Source organism: Silurus meridionalis, chromosome 7 (assembly GCF_014805685.1).
Source record: "Silurus meridionalis isolate SWU-2019-XX chromosome 7, ASM1480568v1, whole genome shotgun sequence".
Classification (NCBI taxonomy): Eukaryota; Metazoa; Chordata; class Actinopteri; order Siluriformes; family Siluridae; genus Silurus; species Silurus meridionalis.
Genome location: NC_060890.1, coordinates 13617025 through 13638827, shown reverse-complemented (window position 1 = coordinate 13638827; position 21803 = coordinate 13617025). Strand labels below are relative to the sequence as shown.

At 36.3% G+C, this 21803-nt stretch overlaps 2 protein-coding genes across 3 annotated transcripts; both read left to right on the top strand.

Moving 5' to 3' along the window:
- The first annotated feature begins 1170 nt into the window (after nucleotides 1-1170).
- On the top strand, nucleotides 1171-8886 carry LOC124388558 (FERM domain-containing protein 6). 2 transcript variants are annotated; one of them, XM_046853326.1, is made up of 13 exons: nucleotides 1171-1300; nucleotides 1557-1647; nucleotides 1879-1958; nucleotides 2052-2110; nucleotides 2227-2407; nucleotides 2975-3094; nucleotides 3193-3264; nucleotides 3349-3417; nucleotides 7166-7325; nucleotides 7449-7583; nucleotides 7870-8019; nucleotides 8164-8186; nucleotides 8480-8886. In XM_046853326.1, exons 1-13 carry the CDS (start codon nucleotides 1211-1213, stop codon nucleotides 8618-8620), a joined length of 1371 nt encoding a protein of 456 aa, XP_046709282.1. In that variant the 5' UTR covers nucleotides 1171-1210; the 3' UTR covers nucleotides 8621-8886. The 2 variants fall into 2 exon arrangements, with proteins under 2 accessions (XP_046709282.1, XP_046709281.1); XM_046853325.1 differs by having other exon boundaries at nucleotides 2939-3094.
- A 5644-nt stretch (nucleotides 8887-14530) lies between these two features.
- On the top strand, nucleotides 14531-20343 carry cpn1 (carboxypeptidase N, polypeptide 1). Its single transcript, XM_046854596.1, has 9 exons — nucleotides 14531-14833; nucleotides 16227-16423; nucleotides 16834-16989; nucleotides 18059-18235; nucleotides 18365-18476; nucleotides 18573-18712; nucleotides 18952-19051; nucleotides 19157-19275; nucleotides 19377-20343. The coding sequence occupies exons 1-9, from the start codon at nucleotides 14599-14601 to the stop codon at nucleotides 19491-19493; spliced, it is 1353 nt and encodes a 450-aa protein (XP_046710552.1). The 5' UTR covers nucleotides 14531-14598; the 3' UTR covers nucleotides 19494-20343.
- The last annotated feature ends 1460 nt before the right edge of the window (nucleotides 20344-21803 follow it).

Here is a 21803-nt window from a genome sequence, read left to right as displayed (position 1 = left end):
GGTCCAGCCAATCACCTGACTTGAATCCCATTAAAAAATCTATCGAAAGAACTAACGATCAGAGTTCATAGAATAGGCCACAGAACCTTCAAGATTTGATGACCGTGTGTGTAGAAGAATGGGCCAAAAATCACACCTGAGCAATGCGTACAACTAGTTTCTCCGTAAAGGAGGCGTCTTGAAGTTGTCATTACCAGGCTTTTGTATGAAGTATAAAATACATTGTGTTCAATATTTTTTCCCTGTGTCATGTCACATTATTACACATAATTCATGGACGATTTGATTTCTTTGAATGTGTGGGCTGTTACCAACATCTGGTACCGATTTCATGTCATTAAATATCTTTGTATCTTATTCTTAGGAAGATAAACATGGGAGGGACTGCATTTTTATTGGCTCATTTCACTCCATGGCATTTGTGTCACTTTGCCCCATAGTTGGACTAGCTAGCTTACAAATTCAGGTTAATAATTTGCTAAATGTATATATGGTTTTAAATAAATTACCAACATCTGTCATACATATTTTTAGACCTTGATATTTTTGTTTTAATGTACAATAGCTTTTTCCCCCCATGTTTCTACCCTTTTTTACAGTCTGCCAGAAATAAGGATCTATTATAAGGATTTATTTTTGTAATCAAAACGAACACTCGAGTACTCGAATCCGTTGGTTAGAGTACTTTAGAGTACATTTAAATGTACTCTAAAGTACTCTAACCAACGGATTCAGTACTCAGTGTTCGCTGATTACAAAAATAGATCCTTATAATAGATCCTTATTTCTGCAAACATCGAAATACATTTCGTACATTTAAATGTACTCTAAAGTACTCTAACCAACGGATTCGAGTACTCGAGTGTTCGTTTTGATTACAAAAATAGATCCTTATAATAGATCCTTATTTCTGCAAACATCGAAATACATTTCGTACATTTAAATGTACTCTAAAGTACTCTAACCAACGGATTCGAGTACTCGAGTGTTCGTTTTGATTAAAAATATATATTTTAAGAACCAGGGTAAAACACATTTAAACAGTAATATGTTTAAAAAAAAAAAAAGCAATAATCTAATGGACACATCATTTTGTAGGGAGTCCAGTATGGAGGAGGGAGATAATGAGAGCTGTAGGGAGTGAGAAAGGAGACAGTCGTAGCAGTGTCAGTCAGAAACAAATCAAGAGATTAGTGGATACTTGCACATAATGCTGAACAAAGGAAAAAACTCACAACAGATCAGAGTTTTGTGTGTGGTGGTTTTACCCAACAAGATGGAGATCCACATTACTGTTGGGGTAAGTTCATAATTTTACCTTTTACAGTAAATACCATAACATTTGGAATGATGTTTGCTTTGCTTAAAAATGTATGTTAACCTTGAGGAATATGCTGCACAGATTTAAGGTGACGTGTGATTGACCTTAATTTAACTATGAACTAAAAATTGTTACTCATAAAATGGCCTTTGTGTTTTGGCCCTAAGTGTGTGTGTGTGTGTGTGTGTGTGTGTGTGTGTGTGTGTGTGTGTGTGTGCGCATTTTTGTACTTTAGTTAAAGTGTAGGGGACGCGAAGTAATCAGTCATCTGTCACAGATACTTGGAATAAATGATCTGCATCTTTTTGGCTTGAGTTTTCAAAAAGGTAAGTAGGCGGGCGACTTTGTGTGTACATGATTTTGTTTAGGCTGGGGACTTTTCTGCTGATTAAGTATTTTTAACAGTGGAAAATGCATCAGACAGTTAAGTTCCACCCTGTCTTTGTGCAAAGATTAATTACAATATGGTGCAGATGCAAAACCTTTTCAATAATTTACAAATATAATATATATATACTTTACAAGTACATTGGCTCACTGTGCCTGGTTCGGCTTAGATAAGGACCAGCTGTTCCTTGACCTGGATAAAAAACTAACTGCATACTTCCCTAAAACCTGCAAGCAGACAACATTGCCGGTAATAGTCAAAGATGATTAAATGTTATTAGAACATTTTAGAAAATAAAAGGAGTTTCTTTTATTTCACAACATTTTATTTTGGTTTTTACAGGACAGGATTGTTCTTTATCTAAGAATTCAGTACTACATAAGAAATATTCATCAAATTGTGTAAGTAAAAATGAGCTCTTTGCTTTAAAATACAAATACAAGTAGTTTAACAGCTTTGGTTTCCTGTATTATAGTTGCTGTTGTTTCTGTTCCTTATTTATTTGCTCTTTCATCAGAGATGAAAACGTTTGCAGTCTGTACTGTGCTGATCTGAAAAACAAAGTTTTGAGCTCTCAGTGTTACGAGCAGGAAGGTCTATACTTTCAGCTGGCTGCATACGCCTTACAGGCAGACTTGGGCGACTGGAAAGAGGGAGTGGGACCATACTTTTCTCCCCAGGACTATTTTCCTACTTGGGTGGGACATAATGTTGTGGTATATTTTTTATTACAATTGTGTACGCACAATGTTCCTGTGGGGTTCCGGTGGATTTTCCAGTTTCTGGATTTTGAATTTCCCCACTGAGGTTTGCTTGACTATAAATCAGTTTAGAGATGACAAAGCACCAGTTATTATAATGCCATTCATGATTTCCCTCAGGTGAGGAGACCAAATTTTCCATTAGCTCATTTTCTATAAATGCAAAAGGAAGTGAGATTTTTTTTAGAATGCTTTACCTCTAAAATGCTAGAATTGTTCATCTGTTTAAGATATGTGCAAAGAGGTGAAACATTTCTGATTGGCAAATCAGGTTGTATTTAGAAATATATTAAGTTGAAAAGGTATTAATTGAACATAAGAAGGGTTTTCAGACACTACCATAAAGCAAGATTTTTATATGGCTTGGAAACATTCTGGAATATTATTCTTTTTACTTTCTTCATTTAAATATTGCACTTTGTATACATATAGTTACTTTTATAAATGAATATAATTCTAAATTATTAGATTTTGATAAGGCGTGGATGTGACTATGTGGTGCAGCACACTCCAGACTTGCACAGAGAACTGAAAGGGATGTCTGCACACGATGCTTCTCTGCTGTTTATTGACGAGGCCTATATCCTGAGCGATGTGCCACTCACGTTCTACAGCATGAGCAAGGTCAGGGCCCAAACTTAAGGGGTGAACAGGAAACACCTTCAATTAAACTGATTTTAACCAACTCAGAAGTATATCTGTTTTCTTCTGCTTTTTTAAAGGGTAAAAAGGACAAAAAAATGAGTTTGCTGATAGGCCTGGCTTTGACAGGACTACACATATATGACAAAAAGGTACACAAGTACTCTTGAAAGCTTGAATATGCTTGAGTATGCATATTAAGGTTAAAGTATTATCATAGTTTCTTTCCTCTCCAGAGAGCCAGTGGAGAATATCAACTTTCACATGAATTTGCCTGGTCAAGCATAGAGTGTCTTAAATTTCAGGTAAATCTTGTTTTTACATAAGACTAGGTTAAAAAAAGAAGTGGTAAGTTGTATTGTACAATATCTATTACAAAATATATCAAATGTTTGGACTGATCCACAGCAGATCATCCATCTCCATACCCCCTTATCCTCTACATCTGTATGTCCTGCATGTCTTCCCTCACCACATCCAGTTCCTCTTTTCCTCCTTCTTGGCGGCTCCTCAGCATTCTTCTACCAATATACCCCATGTCTCTCCTCTGCACATGTTCAAACCATCTCAATCTAGCCTCCCTCACCTTGTCTCCAAAATGTCCTACATGTGCGGTCAATCTAATAAACTAATCCTGTCCATCCTTGTCACTCCAAATTAAAATCTCAACATCTTCAGCTCTGCTACCTCCAGCTCCCCTCCTGTCTTTTAGTCAGTGCCACTGTCTTTAAATCATACAACATCGCAGGTCTCACCACAGTCCTATAAACTTTCCCTTTCACTCTTGCAGATACCCTTCTATCACAAATCACTCCTGCTATCACTCTTCTCCACACACTCCACCCTGCCTGCACTCTTTTCTTTACTTTTCTAGCACACTCTCCTTTACTGCATTGTTGACCCCAGATACCTGAACTCCTCCACCTTCTCCACCTCTTCTCCCTGCAACCGCACCACCCTCCCGCTCATTCGCACACATGTACTCTGTCTTACTCCTACTGACTTTCATTCCCCTTCTCTCCAGCGCATACCTCCAGCTCTCCAGGCTCTTCTCAACCTGCTCCCTACTCTAACAACAAATAACAATATCATCCGCAAACATCATAGTCCACGGAGACTCCTGTCTGACCTTGTCTGTCAACCTGTCAATCACTACTGCAAACAGGAAAGGGCTCAGAGCCGATCCTTGATGCAATTCCACCTCCAATTTGAACCATTCTGTCGTTCCTACTGAACACTTTACTGCTGTCACACTGTCCTCATACATGTCCTGAACCACCCTCACTTCTCTGACACACCTGACTTCCTGTCATACGCTTTCTATAAATCCACAAACACACAAATCAACTTCTTCTGACCTTCTCAATAGTTCTCCATCATATATATATATATATATATATATATATATATATATATATATATATATATATATATATATATATATAGTAGTTGCCCAATCATCCAGCACCTTTTCACCACTACTGAGCCCCTGTCTGACCTCTTCCCTGAATCTCACACTACAGTCTTGCTCCTTCAGTTTCCACAATCGTATTCTTCTTTCACTCCTCACTCCTTACTCCTCCTCTACTTCTTTTTCTTCACCTTCAAAGCCATCCTACAGATCACCATCCGATTCTGTCCAACTACACTGTCCCCTGCCAACAACACCTTACAGTCTCCAATCTCCTTCAGGTTGCATCTCCTACATAGAACATAGTCCACCTGAGGAAGACTGTAGTGTAATGTTTAGGGAAGAGGCCAGACAGGGGCTTGGTTGTGGTGAAGAGGTGCTGAATGATTGAGCAGAAGTGATAAGGGAGACAGCTAGAAATGTATTTGGTGTGACATTTGGAAATACAAAGGAAAACAAAGAGACATGGTGGTGGAATGAGGAAATGCAGGAAAGCATAAGGGGAAAGAGGTTGGCAAAACAGAATTGGGATTGGCAGAGTGATGAGAAAAGTAGAGAGGAGTACAAGGAGATGTGGCAGCAGGTAAAGAGAGATGTGGCAAAAGGCTAGGAAAAGGTATATGAGGAGCTGTATGAGAAGTTGGACACTAAGGAAGAAGAAAAGGATTTGTACCGATTGGCCAGGCAGAGGGAGTGAAGCTGGGAAGGATGTGCTACAAGTTAGAGCAATAAAGGATGGAGATGGAAATGTGTTGACTAGTGAGGAGAGTGTGTTAAGAAGGTGGAGGGAGCAGCTGGTGAATGAGGAAAATGAAAGAGAGAGAAGGGTGGATGATGTGGAGGTGGTGAAGCAGGAAGTGTATAGGATTAGTAAGCAGGAAGTGAGAGGAGCAATTAAGAGGATGAAGAGTGGAAAGTCAGTTGGAACAGATGACATACCAGTAGAAGCATGGAGATGTTTAGGTGAAATGGCCGTGGAGTTTTTAACAAGATTGTTTAACAGGATTTTGGAAGGTGAGAGGATGCCTGAGGAATGGGAAAGAAGTGTGCTGGTACCGATCTTTAAGAACATGGGGGATGTGCAGACCTGCAGTAACTACAGGGGAATTAAGTTGATCAGTCACACCATGAAGTTATGGGAAAAAGGTGACCATATGTGAGTAACAGTATGGTTTTATGCCGAGGAGAGCACTACAGATGCATTATTTGCTTTGAGAATGTTGATGGAGAAGTATAGAGCAGGTCAAAAGGAGTTGCATTGTGTGTTTGTGGATTTAGAGAAAGCGTACGACAGGAGTATCGAAACAGGAGTTGTGGTATTGTATGAAGTCAGGTGTGTCAGAGAAGTAAGTAAGTGAGGGTGATGCGAGACATGTATGAGGACATTGTGACAGCAGAGAAGTGTGCAGTAGGAACGACAGCCTGGTTCAAGGTGGAGGTTGGACTTTATCAAGGATCGGCTCTGAGCACTTTCTTGTTTGCAGTGGTGATGGACAGGTTGACAGATGAGGTCAGACAGGAGTCTCCGTGGACTATGATGTTTGCGGATGATATTGTTATTTGTTGTTAGAGTAGGGAGCAGGTTGAGAAGAGCCTGGAGAGCTGGAGGTATGCGCTGGAGAGAAGGGGAATGAAAGTCAGTAGGAGTAAGACAGAGTACATGTGTGCGAATGAGCGGGAGGGTGGTGCGGTTGCAGGGAGAAGAGGTGGAGAAGGTGGAGGAGTTCAGGTACCTGGAGTCAACGGTGCAAAGTAATGGAGAGTGTGTTAGAGAAGTGTAGAAAAGAGTACAGGCAGGGTGGAGTGTGTGGAGAAAAGTGGCAGGAGTGTTTTGTGATAGAAGGGTATCTGCAAGAGTGAATGGGAAAGTTCATAGGACTGTGGTGAGACCTGCAATGTTGTATGGTTTAGAGACAGTGGCGGTAGCTGGAGGTAGCAGATGTTGAGATTTTCATAGGGAGTGATGAGGAAGAACAGGATTAAAAATGAGTTTATTAGATGGACAGCGCATGTAGGATGTTTTGTGGACAAAGTGAGAAAAACCCGATTGAGATGGTTTGGACATGTGCAGAGGAGGGACATAGGGTGCATCGGTAGGAGAATGCTGAGGATGGAGCCACCAGGAAGAAGGAAAAGAGGAAGACCAAGGAGGAGGTTTATGGTTGTGGTGAGGGAAGACATGCAGGCAGTTGGTTTGAAAGAGGCAGATTTAGAGGACAGAGTAGTATAAAGACGGATGATCCCCTGTGGCGACCCCTAATGAGAGCAGCCGAAAGAAGAAGACATTTATCTTGAGTATATATCTTGAGTTCAGTATTTAGACCACCTTACCATTTTTCCAATTTGTTGTAATGCAGTCTGATAATAAATCGTTCAAATTTCAAATTTTTCTCATTATCTCTACTCAGCACCACATAATTACAAAGTAAAAACATAACTGTATATTCATTTACAGATTTTTAAAAAATTCTCTTTCTACTTTGTCATTATGGGTAGCATGTAGATTATTGAAAAAATATATAAATAAATGTAACAATTGTAGTATCAGATGACAACGTTACAACATTGAAAAAAGTGAAGGGGGTCGGAATAATTTTTGAATAAATTTCTGAATATGTACATTTCTGAATACATATATACAGGGTCGAAGGTTTGAGATAAGGGCAGATTCTCTGGCTGGAGAAGTTTTGGTGATGTACACTCAGTCAGTGCTGCACTCCCGACATCTGCTAAAACACATGAGCAACACCCATCATGTGCACCTTAACACAAAACACTCAATCAAACAGCTTCAGAGAGAAGGTTAATGCCTACACAACTGCCTTTACACAACTGTCTTAAATTTACTCACTGGTTTACAAAATATATTACACCTTTTAAAACTGTTAGGATTAAATGGTGACACACTTCTTTTCTTTGGCACAGAGAGAAGGCAGCAAATGGAAATGTATATCAAAGACAGTACTGATCCAGATTCAGAGGAAAGTGAGAATGAGCTTCCATCCATAAAGTGTTATCTGGACAAGACCAGGCAAAATCAAGCAACTATCACAATCAGAGGTATGTTCTTTTTTCAAGAACAAAGACAAAGTAAAACAAGCTAACCAATATCAATGCATTACTGCAGAAACTTGTGCATATGATAACACATAATGAGTATTTTGGCTATGTCTTGCCCTTTCCACTTTCATCATGGCTAAAAAACTTTGATTAGAGTACAGTAGAGTACAAATACAATTCCTACTTCATTCTCTGAATGCATCACTGCCTCTGACATTCTGCCTCTGAGGTCTGAGTTTTAAAGAGGGTTAAACTAGTGCTCTTTGTCTCCCCATTAATCTGACAGATTTAACTAATTTAGATGAGATTGAGCTCTGTGTTGATGAGCCAGAAGAGATGCTTGTTGATGACCCCGAGGAGATCATACATTTGAAGGAACTCCTTGAGGGTGTGTCAGTAGATGGGCCTCCATTAGTGACGCTGTCTCAGTGGACAGGTGAGAGGCCAAAATCTGCAATAGCACTATGTATACTGTAACTTACAATGACTGGCAAATTGAAGGTATCAGCAAAACTAAGGTAGGATGTGCTGTAATGTATATATTTAACTTAAAATCTTTTTTTTTTTTTTTTTTTTATAGATTTTACAATTGAGATGAAACAGGTGTGTATTAAAAGTGTTTATTATAAACTAAGAGACCATTTTGAAAGCTCAGGAAATTTTTGCTGGTGTTTTGAGTTGATTAGCTGTCACCATATTCTTATTTTTTGAGATAATGAATGGGTGGGTTTTTGTTAAATGTTGTTTACCTATACAATATGTTACTATGGTTAGGGACAGCACATTCATTTTAAAAGGGCCTGAAACTGCTCATTTCCCTTTGTAACGGTTTAATTTTACACCCTTCAGTGTGTGTGTGTGTGTGTGTGTGTGTGTGTGTGTGTGTGTGTGTTTAGGTCTTAAGGTGGAGAGCTTGCAATCCTTCTTTAAACCAGTACGAGGAGAATGTAAATTTGAATCTTTCAAACAAATCTCCTGAAGAACATGTCAGCACACAACTGACAGATAAACATGAACAAGAAGACTTTATATTTTAATGATCTAGCACTGTGATTAAATACTAATGTACACTAAAAGTACTAATGTACATTAATGTACACTAATGTATACACTAGAATACACAAAGGCTTTAATGTACACTAATGTACACACTAACCTACACAAAGTACTAATGTATACTAATAGGCAGTGTTGGGCAATAACACGTTACTAGTAACAGTTAATTTTGTTTTATTAAATGAAGTAACTCCTTTACCGTTACCGTATGGTACCGTAAAGTTTCTCAAAGTGGAAATATGCTCATTATTTCAATTTAGTTGAGCATAAAGACAAAAACTTTTTAGTCAAATGTAAGCTGTGTCTTTCTGGTTTAAAGGTCATATCTACTGCGATAGCAGCAACTCCAATCTGTCGAAGCACCTCCAGAAACTCCATGCCTCGACGAAGCTAGAAGCTAATGTTATTGTACATTGTTAATAGTTTTCATACTTAAGCTGTGAAAGGAACATTTTTAAAGAGCTCAACACAACAGCTTTTATGATGCAGAGGCCACTTTAGTTTTTAATTCTGAATATATTATTCAGCTTGTTTTGTTATTTATTTTAGAAATCCTTGTGATATATTCAGTTTGTGCTGGTCCATAACGCATAATGCATTAATGGGAACATTAAAAAACGTTCTTTAAGAAAGTAACAAAAAAGTTACTTAACAGTAACGCATTAATTTTTGGTGTAAGTAATCCACAAAGTAATTGAGTTGAAGTAACTAGTAACTGTAACTAGTTACTATTTCTTAGTAACTAACACAACACTGCTATTAGGGAAGTGGTAGCTCAATGGTTAAGGTGATGGGTTACTGATAGAGAGGTTGGGGGAAGCCCCGGTATTTCCAAGCCCCGGTATCGCCAAGCTGCCACTCTTGGGCCCTTGAGCAAGGCCCTAACCCTCTGTGCTCCAGGGGCGCCATGCGACCCTGCACTCTTACCCCGGCTCCTAAGCAAGCTAGGATATACTTCTTCTTTCGGCTTCTTCGATTAGGGGTCACCACAGCGGATCATCTGTCTTCATACCCCTCTGTCCTCTACATCTGCCTCTTTTAAGCCAGCTACCTGCATGTCTTCCCTCACCACATCCATAAACCGCCTCCATGGCCTAACTCTTTTCCTCCTTCCAGATGGCTACATCCTCAGCATTCTCCTACCGATATACCCCATCAGCAAGCTAGGATATGCAAAGAACAAATTTCACTGTGCTGTAATGTATATGTGACAAATAAAGGCTATTCTATTCTATTCTATTCTATTTTAATGTACACACTATTACACAAAATACTAATGTATACTTATGCACACACTAACATACACAAAGTACTAACGTACACTAACGTACACACTAAAATACAAAAAGTACTCATGTACACTAATGTACACAATATTACACAAAATACTTATATACACTAATGTACAAATATTACGCAAAGTACTAATGTACACTAATATACACAATATTACACAAAGTACTAATGTACACAATATTACAGAAAGTACTAATGTACACTAATGTACACAATATTACACAAAACACTAATATACCAAGCATTAAAGTACACTAATGAACACACTAATAGTGTGCATACACAAAGTACTACTGTACTCTAATGTACAAAAAAGTTTCTTTCTTTCTTTCTTTCTTTCTTTCTTTCTTTCTTTCTTTCTTTCTTTCTTTCTTTCTCTTTCCCACCCCTACACAAACATATAAGAAACCTACCACCCTTTCAGTACAGTCACACTGTATCGTCACACATGTGCTCCACATCTTGGAATTCATCGTTAATAAAGGTATACATTGTAACGAAATAATTTTTTTATTTTATTAGTAAATAAAAATATACATTTGTATAATATTATTTTATTAGAATGATTATTTATAAATTCATACAGCTCACACTGAACCTGTATAACGCTCGGGTGAGTAGTAATGCGAAACCAGGCAATTCTTTCGGCGGATTTTTTATTTTTTTTTAAAAACCTGTCTGAGTAGGCTTCAGGTTTCAAGCAAGATAAAATAAAACAAATAAATTACATTATAGTTGCATTACAGTTGATTTTATTGTTTTGTTCGTCAATCCCTAAATCTTTATATATAATATATATATACATATATATATATAAAATGTTGTCATCATCGTGTAAAAGCATTGTGTATAAATAGAGCTGTAGATTTGATCCTGTGCATTTGATTCTCCGCATCTTTCTGACAACACACGCCCTCTTGTGGCTCATTGCCTTCTTTAGCAATTATGACTGTGTTTATAACGGAATTCTGGGAAGTTTGTGTAAAACGTTATAAAACCTAGCCTCAGTCGGTTTTTTTTTTTTTTTTTTTGCACTACTTCATTAGTTTCAGTAAAACTCACCCAATGTTTTGATGCTGCTGCTTGTTCTTCTTTTTTATTGCCCAGCGCGATTACATCATACCAGAAACTGAAACCTCCAAGCAACGAAATGCCTTTAAAAAGTTTACTACAGTTTCTATAAAATGTAAAGCTAATTTAAATTGGGTATATTGATAAAGAACTGACATTGGTATTTTTTCTTAACCTAAAAAAACAATAATTCATAATGGTGATAATACGAAGGGTGTGAGGTGGGGCATGTCGTTGAAAAGACATCAGGGGGACTTTTTCTCTGGTACAGTATTGATTGAGTCTTCATTCATGCCATTCACCGCCATGGTAAGTGTGTTTATAATGTTTAAAATGTCTCTTTATTAATTTTGATTAATTCATTGTAATTATTGTATAAATTTGTATTTATACATTGTGTTGTATATATAATTGTATACTATAGTATGTCTATTCGTCTATTCTTTTATATATTTGCATTTATTTTTTATTTTTTATTGCTGTAACAAAGAAATTTCCCCATTGTGGGACGAATAAAGGTTTATCTTATCTTATCTTATCTTATCTTATCTTATCTTATCTTATCTTATTGTATAATTAATGTAAGTATAATTTAAAATGATGTTTTTCAGAAACATAACTTTAACTCATCATACTGATATATTGCGGGTTGGTATATTGTGCACTTTGTCGAATACTCATGTCATCATGTAGAAGTGTATGATGAACTTTTTTTTTTTTCAAAACAATAACCCTTAAACTTAAAAAGATCTCTTAATATTACAGATGCTGAAAAGGTTCCATGTGGTGCTGTGTATTTTACTCTGTAGTGACAGCATTTGCCAACAAGGTAAAAAGTAAAATAAGCTATAAGTAATCACAAAGTAAAAATCTCTTTATTATTTAAATACTGTTGTGCTACTTGGTCTTGCCACAAATATGGGTAAAATTTTACTTAGTGTTCTTTTAGTCTGAAACAACCACCTACCATAAAAGCATTTTCTTCTACATGTGCTTTGTGGTGTTCTCTAGTACTAAATGTACTGTACAGTATTTCTCTATACATAAATACTGCCTATTAATTTCCATTGACTGTTTCAAAATACTTTCTCATTTTATGTTTAAAATAATTCAGCACAAATACTAATAATGTAGAACTGCATTTGATCTCAAAAAGGTCTCACTAGATTAGCTGCAGTTTTTCCTTAACCTGCTTTGTGCTTAAGTGCTAAGTGCTTTGATTTACCAAACTTTTACATGTGAAATTATTTATTTATATAATATGAAATATCTACTGTCTACTTAACAGAAAGTTGCAATTACAAAGTGGCAATTCTACAAAAGAAAAATGTTACCTGCTTTAGTACAATGAAGGGAAAGACACCATGTGACATGGAGCATCGAAACTGCATAATTGAAAAAAGTAATGGACTGATGTGCATCAAGTGGTTTAAAGGTGATCTGACCTGCGTAGATCATGTAGATCTTAAATCTGTTACAATTGGTAAGTAGCCTGTCGCAAACACTTATGCTTTATATATTTGGAATATGATATTACGGAATATTTGGAATATAAAGAGGGAACCTTTTGTTAATGGTAGTAAAACAAGCCAAAAAGAATTGGGTCAGACCTTAATTATAATTATAATAATAATTATACCTTAATTATAATAATATTAGCCATATTTATAATTATTAGTTATTGTATTAGTTATTATGAGTTATTATCTGAATAACATATCTCCTTTACAGAGAATCAAACATGTGCTCGAGATCAAAAAAGTGAGTTTAATCTACTTTTGATTAATTTTCACTGTCTGATTCATTTATTTAATATTTATAAATACTAATTAATAACAAATTACATGTTAGGTTTAAGCTGCAAGGAAGAATTCCGAATCAGCTATACTACTACCCCACCTCCAATGAGCAAGTCAACATCTGGGACCATATCTCGGGGAGGTATGCCAGTCACTGGGCAATTAGACTAACTGTAATTAGTCCTTAACTAAACTCACATTTAAAATAACAGTTCCATTATACTTTTTTTCAGATGGATATCTTCTACTTCTAGTGATCATTAGTTGTTTTTTCTGGTGCAAGCCTTAGATGTACACCCCATGTAAATACAGTGGTGTGCCACTCATAATAAGAAAAGTCTCCACCCATAGAAAGAAAAATTCCCTTTTTATCGTTGGTAAAATGGCTACAGCTCACTTAGTGGTGATAGATATTGTTTCAGAGTCCTAATGCAATCAAGTTTTTCTTCCTTTTTGATAAGACTTTTTTTAAAATAAAGATTAAAAAACAGACTTCAATACCTTTAAATAACCCTTGATCATTACATGAAAAGACTGATTAGAAGGTTTGTGGGTAGTATCTGTGGTTTCTTGACAGAAATTCCTTTACATTTGGTATTCTGTTAAACGTTTTTTGATCGTTGATTAATATGATTATTGAAAATGTATTCTTGCAACTTTGTCAAAAAAAAAGAAGTAAAAGTTAGGTATAAACAGTGCAGAGCTGTGTGGAATCAATGTTGCCTATGTATGATTAAACACTCTGTAGTTCATAAACCTAATTCAGCAAGGAATGAGTTGCTTTTTTATACAGGGTTAGTTGTAGTTTGATAACTGTTTATTTATTGAAATGTGGTGTGAAAACTGCATATGGCTTGAAGAAACAGTGGATTTTGGTTAAATACACTGTCAAATATTTGCAGTAAAAAGAGAAAATTGAGAATGAGCCAATATGTTTGTATAATACTATAGGCTTCTACTGTAGAGTTCTTGGAAAATGTCTGCTCATTGTGTGCTCAATTGTACATACAGGAAATGACAAGCTATTCCAGGTGCAGGTCTCTCACACACACACACACACACACACACACACACACGCACACACGCATGCACGCATTCACACACACACAGTGATTGACACCTACAGCTCTTAAATGGCCAGGATGTTTGACAGCAGCTCCTGGGGGGTTAAGGACATTGTGCTGAGGGGGAAGTTCTCCAGGAATCTCAGCACAGCTTTAGAAAAAGAAAAAGCATAGCCTCTGGCCTTGCCAATGTGTTTACCCAATGTTAATGAATGAACCAGTGTTGATGTAGATATACAAAGAGGGAATGAAAAATGTTCTCTGTCTTGTTTTTTTGCTTACTTTGCTTTCTACTTCCCTTCTTGAAATACGTTTTAGAGACAAACCCCAGATCAACAACTAAAAACATTTAAAAAAAGAAATTGCCAGGACATTTTCAGATAAAGAGCAATGCAAATGACAAAGCTAAGTCAGCTCAAAGGTCAAATGCATGAGACACACTATACCGAGTACCCCACACCACGCCACAGGCAGAATATATCTGTTGCTCACACATTATAACACATTTGTCACGCCAATAAAGTAACTGTCACATACATGATGAAACATGGTGAGGAAACCTTATACATGTAAGATAAAGAAGGAGGAGTTGTGCTTACTTTCTCCTGTATATGAGTTTGAGGGAGGAGACAGACCGGATGAGTGGAAGGAGAAAAGGAGGGACTGGGAGAGGGAAAGAGTGAGTGAGGGAGAGGGAACAGCTTGCTGTTTGTGGAGCAGAACAGGACCATGGTGTCTGGCAGTTGTGTAGTTTGGGTTGGAATATTGCTCCTGGGACTTGGGGCTCCGAAGACTAGGGCTGATGAATTCCAACACCATGGATATGAGGAGATGGTGCGCACACTGTTCTCCATCCAGAGCCAGTGCCCATACATCACCCGCGTCTACAGCATTGGCCGCAGTGTGGAGGGACGCCACCTTTATGCCCTGGAGTTCAGCGATAATCCAGGCATCCATGAAGCATGTGAGTGTTTTTACACACTTAAGACCTACTTATTCTAAAAAGACATGATGTATTATGTAATTGAGTCAGCCAATGTTATTCTAATGTAAGAAAATTTAATTGCACTGAAAATAGAAGCCATTTCTTGTCTATTTAGTTTTGTAGATGGCACATTATATCATTTAGACTACTTCATGTCCTTCAGAGAATGTAGACTTCTGATTTAAAATCTGATGAGGCCAGATGACACTGTGTCAATCAGCTGCTAAAAGAATGTAAAATGTCTGTCAACAGCTAGGGTACACATACAGTAAATGGCCTGTATGCAAAGAGCATATGCATTTTACAAGGAAGACATGCTGTGAAAGGTGTTTCCTTTTGCAATAGACTGAGGACAACATCCTAAAATGTTATAAACATTTGGGATTGCCTGTGTGTTACCATATATGACACTTTTTGACTTTACACTTTCTTTACAGATGTCATGCTAGCCACAGATATTGTCTGACTGGTTTAAGCCTGATCCAGGAGGGATTTTTTGCTGATGTATGGGCTTCCTTCAGTAGAATTGGAGGATGTATGCATGCTCCACAATAAGTTGAAAAGCACAAAAACAGGAACCTCGCCAACAGCCCGTCAGCAGACTATGACTCCACTTAAGCGGTGTGCTTGTGACTGTATATATGAGAAAATTTGTAGGATATTTATTGTAGTCTGATGAATTGGTAAAACAGAAAGAAACCAATGTAATTCAGTAAATCTCTTAGTTGCTCTCACACTTCCAGTGATCCAATCATTGTAAATAACACCCTGTCTCAGTCACCATGCCAATTAGATTTTTCTACTCGTTTACAACAGAGAGTGAAATGATTTTTTTTTTTTTTATGCGTTATCTTGATTGTGAAATTACAACTAGTAAAACCTGTGGCACATTAAAGAAGAACACCATTTGGGAATGTAAGCAATTTTAAGTACAATTTATTTCCATTAAATTATTTTATGTATTAAACAATGGACATTGTCTTAAAGCAACTTTACAGAAATAAAACAGTTATACATTTCTATAAAAGAATGTATGCGTTTAATGCATTCAAGCTGTTCCTTATAATTGTAAGTGTATCCCTAAATAGCAAGCCAATGGCAACCATGGCTAGGGAAAACTCTATTAGATGGCATCAGGAATAAATCTTGAGTGGAACCAGACTTAAAAGGAAACCCATCCTCATCAGGGTGGCACTGAATGTCTTTTTAGCATAACACAGTGTGTTACTATTCAATATACTGGAAGCTGGAAACCAACTTACTTTGCAGTTTTTCTATAGCAAAGTACAAATTAAAACACTGCTGTTATCACTTATGCATGACATGTTTCTTCTGTCTTCCTGAAAGGTTTTATTTGGCATGTGTTTTCTAGTGGAACCGGAGTTCAAGTATGTGGGGAATATGCATGGAAACGAGGTGCTGGGTCGTGAGCTACTCATCCAGCTTTCTCAGTTTTTGTGTGATGAGTACCTAGCAGGAAACCAACGGGTTACAGAGCTTATCCTTAACACACGCATTCACATTCTGCCCTCCATGAATCCAGATGGCTATGAAGTGGCAGCTAGGCAGGTATTTTATACATTTCATGCTTTCAGTCTCATGTATCAAATATTAAAAGCTTAGTCATTTATACCCTTAGAGTGATACAGACAAACTCATGCATTTTCAAGATTTATCAGTCAACATGTGCAGAGGTTTGGATTCATGTATTATCAAAGATGCTTCTGCTTGAATAACCAGGATAAACTCAATGACCAGCAACAAATAGTTTTCAAATACATTTTTCTTACCATTTCATACATCACAAACCATCTGGCCTGTACCAAAGGACACCACACTACATTTTTTACATGTGCACCACAATTCAGTATATGACAAGTTCTGCCAGATGTAATTTAATGACTTTTTCTACTATGTAATGCATTTAGAAAGGAAATGCATGCCTACTATTCTGTAAAAATTATTTGTCTGTCTTTCAGGGTCCAGAGTTTAATGGTTACCTTGTGGGCCGTGGGAATTCCAGAGATGTGGACCTAAATCGCAATTTCCCTGACCTAAATGCCCTCTTGTATTACAATGAGAAGAACAATGGACAGAATCACCATTTGCCCCTTCCAGACAACTGGGAGCACCAGGTAATAAGAATAAAAATAAAGAATAAAATAACTGATATTCTTCAAAGGCTGCATTTAGATTTTTTGCAGTATGGATACCAAGATGACATGTAGTCAAACAGTGTAATAAACGAAATACAATTCTCATTTGAAAAAGACCTCAAACTTCTGAAACATAGTACAAACTACTGAGACTCTACATGTTGTGTTTTTTTATTTTGATTCATTTGAATCATTTACCTGTTTCAAAAACAAATGTTGAATTGCTACATATGGCACAGCAAAATAAAAAAATTATATTGTTTTTACAGTATAATCTATCCATCATTTACCAGATAAATATCCATCCAAGAGCTTAGCGCACTAGCCTGGCCTGTATCAGGCACTGACAATCAAACCTTTCAGTTTATAAAAAAAAACAGCCTCTGCGGGAACCACCTTTTTTTAACAAGATCACTCACCCGAATAATCTTCTCATACATTTCAGTGAAACCGCTGGGTAGTGAAAGCTGAAAAATGTGTGACGTGTAATTCAAAACAGACTGCAGCTTGGCATAATGATTTTACAAAAGAGTACAGCTAATTAATAGTATCTATGCAAAGACATCTTAATGTAACACCTTTATATAAATTACAACTTCAGAACAGAAATTTAAATTTCACATATGGCACATATTTTTTAGGTAAGAGCTAAGCAAGACTGACACAAGTCTCTGACATTATTGCATGCCATAAAAGTGTTAACACACAGTGCTGGGCACCGACTTTTTCCATGAATCTAAGATCTTTGCTGACAGCCAGGCTTCTTTTAATAAGAAGCATAGATCCATAAATCACTCATATTAACTTTCCCCAAAAAGAGCTTAGACGGTAATCTTCTACTACAACAATCTGTAGTGCTGATCTGACCCAGTTTAATTCAGACAAGTGTTTATTTTCCTTATTGCTTTAATGGGATGTATTATGAGATGTTAGATGGGACAGTTAATAATTTCTCCCAGAGACAGTCTATGCAGTCATGATGTGTGTTAAATAAGTGTAGAGTACATTAAAGTACACAGTTTTCCTTCTGTGATTTTTATGGCTCTAGGTTGAACCAGAGACTCTTGCGGTGATTAAATGGATGCAAAGTTACAACTTTGTTCTCTCAGCAAATCTGCATGGAGGAGCAGTGGTGGCAAACTACCCTTTTGACAAATCCAGAGAACCTCGTATAAGAGGCAGGTCTATGTATTCTGCCACTGCAGATGACAAGCTCTTCAAAAATGTAAGTAATAATGTAATGAATAAGCGAATATTTAACTTCTAGAAAAATGTACTTAATTTGTTTATAATATTCTTCGTTTGTTTGTTTGTGTGTGTGTGTGTGTGTGTGTGTGTGTGTGTGTGTGTGTAGCTGGCAAAGACTTATTCTTATGCTCACAGCTGGATGCATAAAGGATATAACTGTGGAGAATACTTTGAGGATGGGATAACCAATGGAGCCAGCTGGTACACTCTATCTAAGGGTCAGTGAATGTTTTTATTGGATTACACCTTGTAATATAGCTAAATAAACAAAGGTTGATTTACAGAACTTGTTAAACATAATTTTGTATTCGCAGGAATGCAGGACTTTAACTACCTGTATACCAACTGCTTTGAGATCACTTTGGAGTTGAGCTGTGATAAATTTCCCCCAGCAGCCACTCTGGCCCGAGAATGGCTAGCCAACAGGGAAGCTCTGGTGTCTTACTTGGAACAGGTGAGTCACCCATCCCAGAACTTGGGTCACTACAGTGATACACTTAGAAGTTAACTTCCTGGGAAAAGCATGCACTGGATAAAAGTGCATTGTCTCATAATGAAATGGGAATTTAAAAGACATACTGTAGTATTTTAGACGAGATGTGATAAAAGAGAGATAACAACCCAGTGTTGTACCATTGTATTAGCCTGTAACTGTCAAAAACAAGTCAAGACTGCTGCATAATTTGTTCCCAGGTTCACCATGGCATTAAGGGAATGGTCTATGATGAGAATAACAACCTGATCAGCAATGCAGTCATCTCAGTGGCAGGAATAAACCATGACATAACCAGTGGTAAGTAAATCTTCACTATATGGATACATAAACAAGATTCAATGATTTAATAAATACCTTGTATGTAGTGTCTAATACTAATTGCATCTTTGTCTAATGTCCTAGGTGCAGATGGCGATTACTTCCGTCTACTTTTGCCAGGAACCTACACTGTAACTGCCATTGCAGCAGGCTACCGGCCTTCCACCAGTACAGTGACAGTCGGACCTGCAGAGGCCATACAGGTCAGAATAAAATAAATACAATCAAAGCAATACATCCACATTTATTCTAATTAAACAAAAGAATGTGTGCACAAATATGAATATATGCCTTCTGCTTTCAGTTACACTTCTATTTGAAACCAGCTCCAAAAGTGAAGAACATGAATGTGAGAGACCATCAGGATAAGAAAAGCTTGTCAGCATTCAAAGTTCCTCCAGCCAACCTCGGTCCAAGATAAAAAATAAATAAATAAAAAGCATCAATAACCTTCCTTAAAAAAGTTGCCAAAGGAAGTTTAAAGTATTGCTGTCACTGAAACATACTTGCTCAGACCTTAGTCTTTCTTGGATCCTAAACAATATGTTTTTCACACAGTTTTATCTACTGAAAATTAATTCACACTCATATAACACTTAAGAATGTATTATGCATGTATTAAATAATGTCAGATTCAATCAGCATATAATTCTGAAAATAATTTTAATAATAAGGAGATGTTATGATGTGTTACAAATGTTGTACATCAGCACTTACAGAGAATCTCCTAATCAACATTTCCTAGTCAGGGTTGTCTTGAGATATCTTGAGTACATATTAATTTAACCAAGAATTATCATGATATCATGGTTATATTTAAGCTTTTTACATCTGTCAAAACTGTTTCAGTATCAGTAGGAATACTGTATAGCACTGAATATTTACAAAACTGTATAGACCATTTCAATATCCTGTTTATCTTCTTTATGATTTTAGGCAATTAAGGATTTATTTAGATTTGAGAAATTTACGATTAGAGTAAAGCAAAAGATCATAAATACTACGCAAAAGTCTTTTGTAAGTAAAATACAGAAACTACAAAATTCAGAAAGTTAGAATACAAATACTTAATGAAAAAAATATTTTAAAAAGTGTTGGATACCTGTTGTTGTACATTTGTTCACCAGAGGTCGCTGTCGTCCACTGAAAATATGTGTACATGGCTGGTTTGGAACAACTATTGTTTGATTGAATGTCTATTTTCCCCTATACGAACTATTCTATAATTCACTGTATTGTAAATGAGTTAAAATAAATCATTTTACCCTAAACTCTTAACACACAATGATCTTCTTGTTCACCTATATATTTATATGTAGCTGTGCAAAAGCCAGTGAGTTTTCAACTATTTTCCTATGGATGACAAACAGCCAGAGAAACAGCCATCGTTTGACGTACAGGAAAAGGAAAAACTCGCTAAAGGAATGTCCTGAACACTGGACATGTGCCCTAAAACTAGAAACTGCAGGAACAGGTCATCACATGTTGATAATAACACACAATCCTGTTTTTAATGCAGCTTCGTACAAACGCACATTCTTAAATAGATTTCCAATGACGAAACATGTATTAATTAAAGGAGAATAATATAGACTCAGGAAAGTTGTTTTCAAACTCTAACAGAAAACTGATTAATTTAGTAAAACTATAAAATGTTATGTGCTTGATATCAGTGAAATTTTTAATGCATTTACATTTTTTTTTTAATCAAGTGCTTTTTTTGCATCCATTTAAAAATGTAAGTAAACAACAGTAATGAGCAGATATTACTTTGTTTATTTGAAGTATTACAAGTATATACATTTGATCTATCATTTATCTATCTATTGATTATTGTCTATATTTCTGAGTTTTTAATAAATAACTTTACCTTTTAACATAAAAGTTACCAGTTTGTCCATTTATTGCATACAATCAGTATATTTAAATATGTCTAAATATGCTTTTTCCAGGTAAATATTATTAATATGTATCCATTTTGACTGTCAAAGAAAGTAACACAAGCCACGAAATACCACAGCATATCAAAACATTCTTTCAATACAACTCACCTAATTGTGAAAGTGAACAAATGATCAAAAAACAAAAGAGAAGGGCAACAGAGAGCTAAACCCTCACATGATCTCACTAAATGAAAAGGAGTGTAGGAGTGGACATAAAACAAGCTTTCATGCACTCTGTATGGACTGGTCTAGGATATTCTCTCAGATGCAGTGGGTAGTCTAGTTTCAGGAGAATGAATACATTAGTGTAGCTGAATACATTAGTGTAGCTGAATACATTAGTGTAGTCTGAGCTACAATGAATAATACAATCATGTCTTACACTGTCACCTAGTGACTAAGTTTTGACTCAGTTGACATTTGAACTCAGTTGGAAAAAGATGCTTGTTGCATGCCGTAACAGCTGGTGTACACAGGACTTATTAAGCAAATAAATAAATAAACAAATAAATATGTGATGTATTAGTAAACTATAATGAGTGTAGCAAACAATCTGTTTGTGCAACTAAAAATAATTTGCTTGCTTAGTGTCTCATGACATGGTATGTCTTTCCCAGTTTGAAAATGATTTCCTTCTATTGTTTCTGTTCAGGGAGCTGAGTAAATGCTGACACACAACAAAACTGTTTTATAACTTATTTAAGTCATATAGGGTGAGATTTAAAGCAGAAATAGAAGTTCATATGTTTGTATTGTATGAAATCATCAGTAGTGAAAAAGAGTAAAAT

Bases quoted from the DNA above. Each gene is read 5' to 3' on its own strand.
- LOC124388558 (XM_046853325.1), top strand. From the start codon at position 1,211: ATGCTGAACAAAGGAAAAAACTCACAACAGATCAGAGTTTTGTGTGTG. The intron at 8,020-8,163 runs GTGAGAGGCCAA...TTTTTTTTATAG, and splicing joins GACGCTGTCTCAGTGGACAG to ATTTTACAATTGAGATGAAA. The intron at 8,187-8,479 runs GTGTGTATTAAA...GTGTGTGTTTAG, and splicing joins TTACAATTGAGATGAAACAG to GTCTTAAGGTGGAGAGCTTG.
- cpn1 (XM_046854596.1), top strand. From the start codon at position 14,599: ATGGTGTCTGGCAGTTGTGTAGTTTGGGTTGGAATATTGCTCCTGGGA. The intron at 18,236-18,364 runs GTAAGTAATAAT...GTGTGTGTGTAG, and splicing joins ATGACAAGCTCTTCAAAAAT to CTGGCAAAGACTTATTCTTA. The intron at 18,477-18,572 runs GTCAGTGAATGT...TTGTATTCGCAG, and splicing joins CTGGTACACTCTATCTAAGG to GAATGCAGGACTTTAACTAC.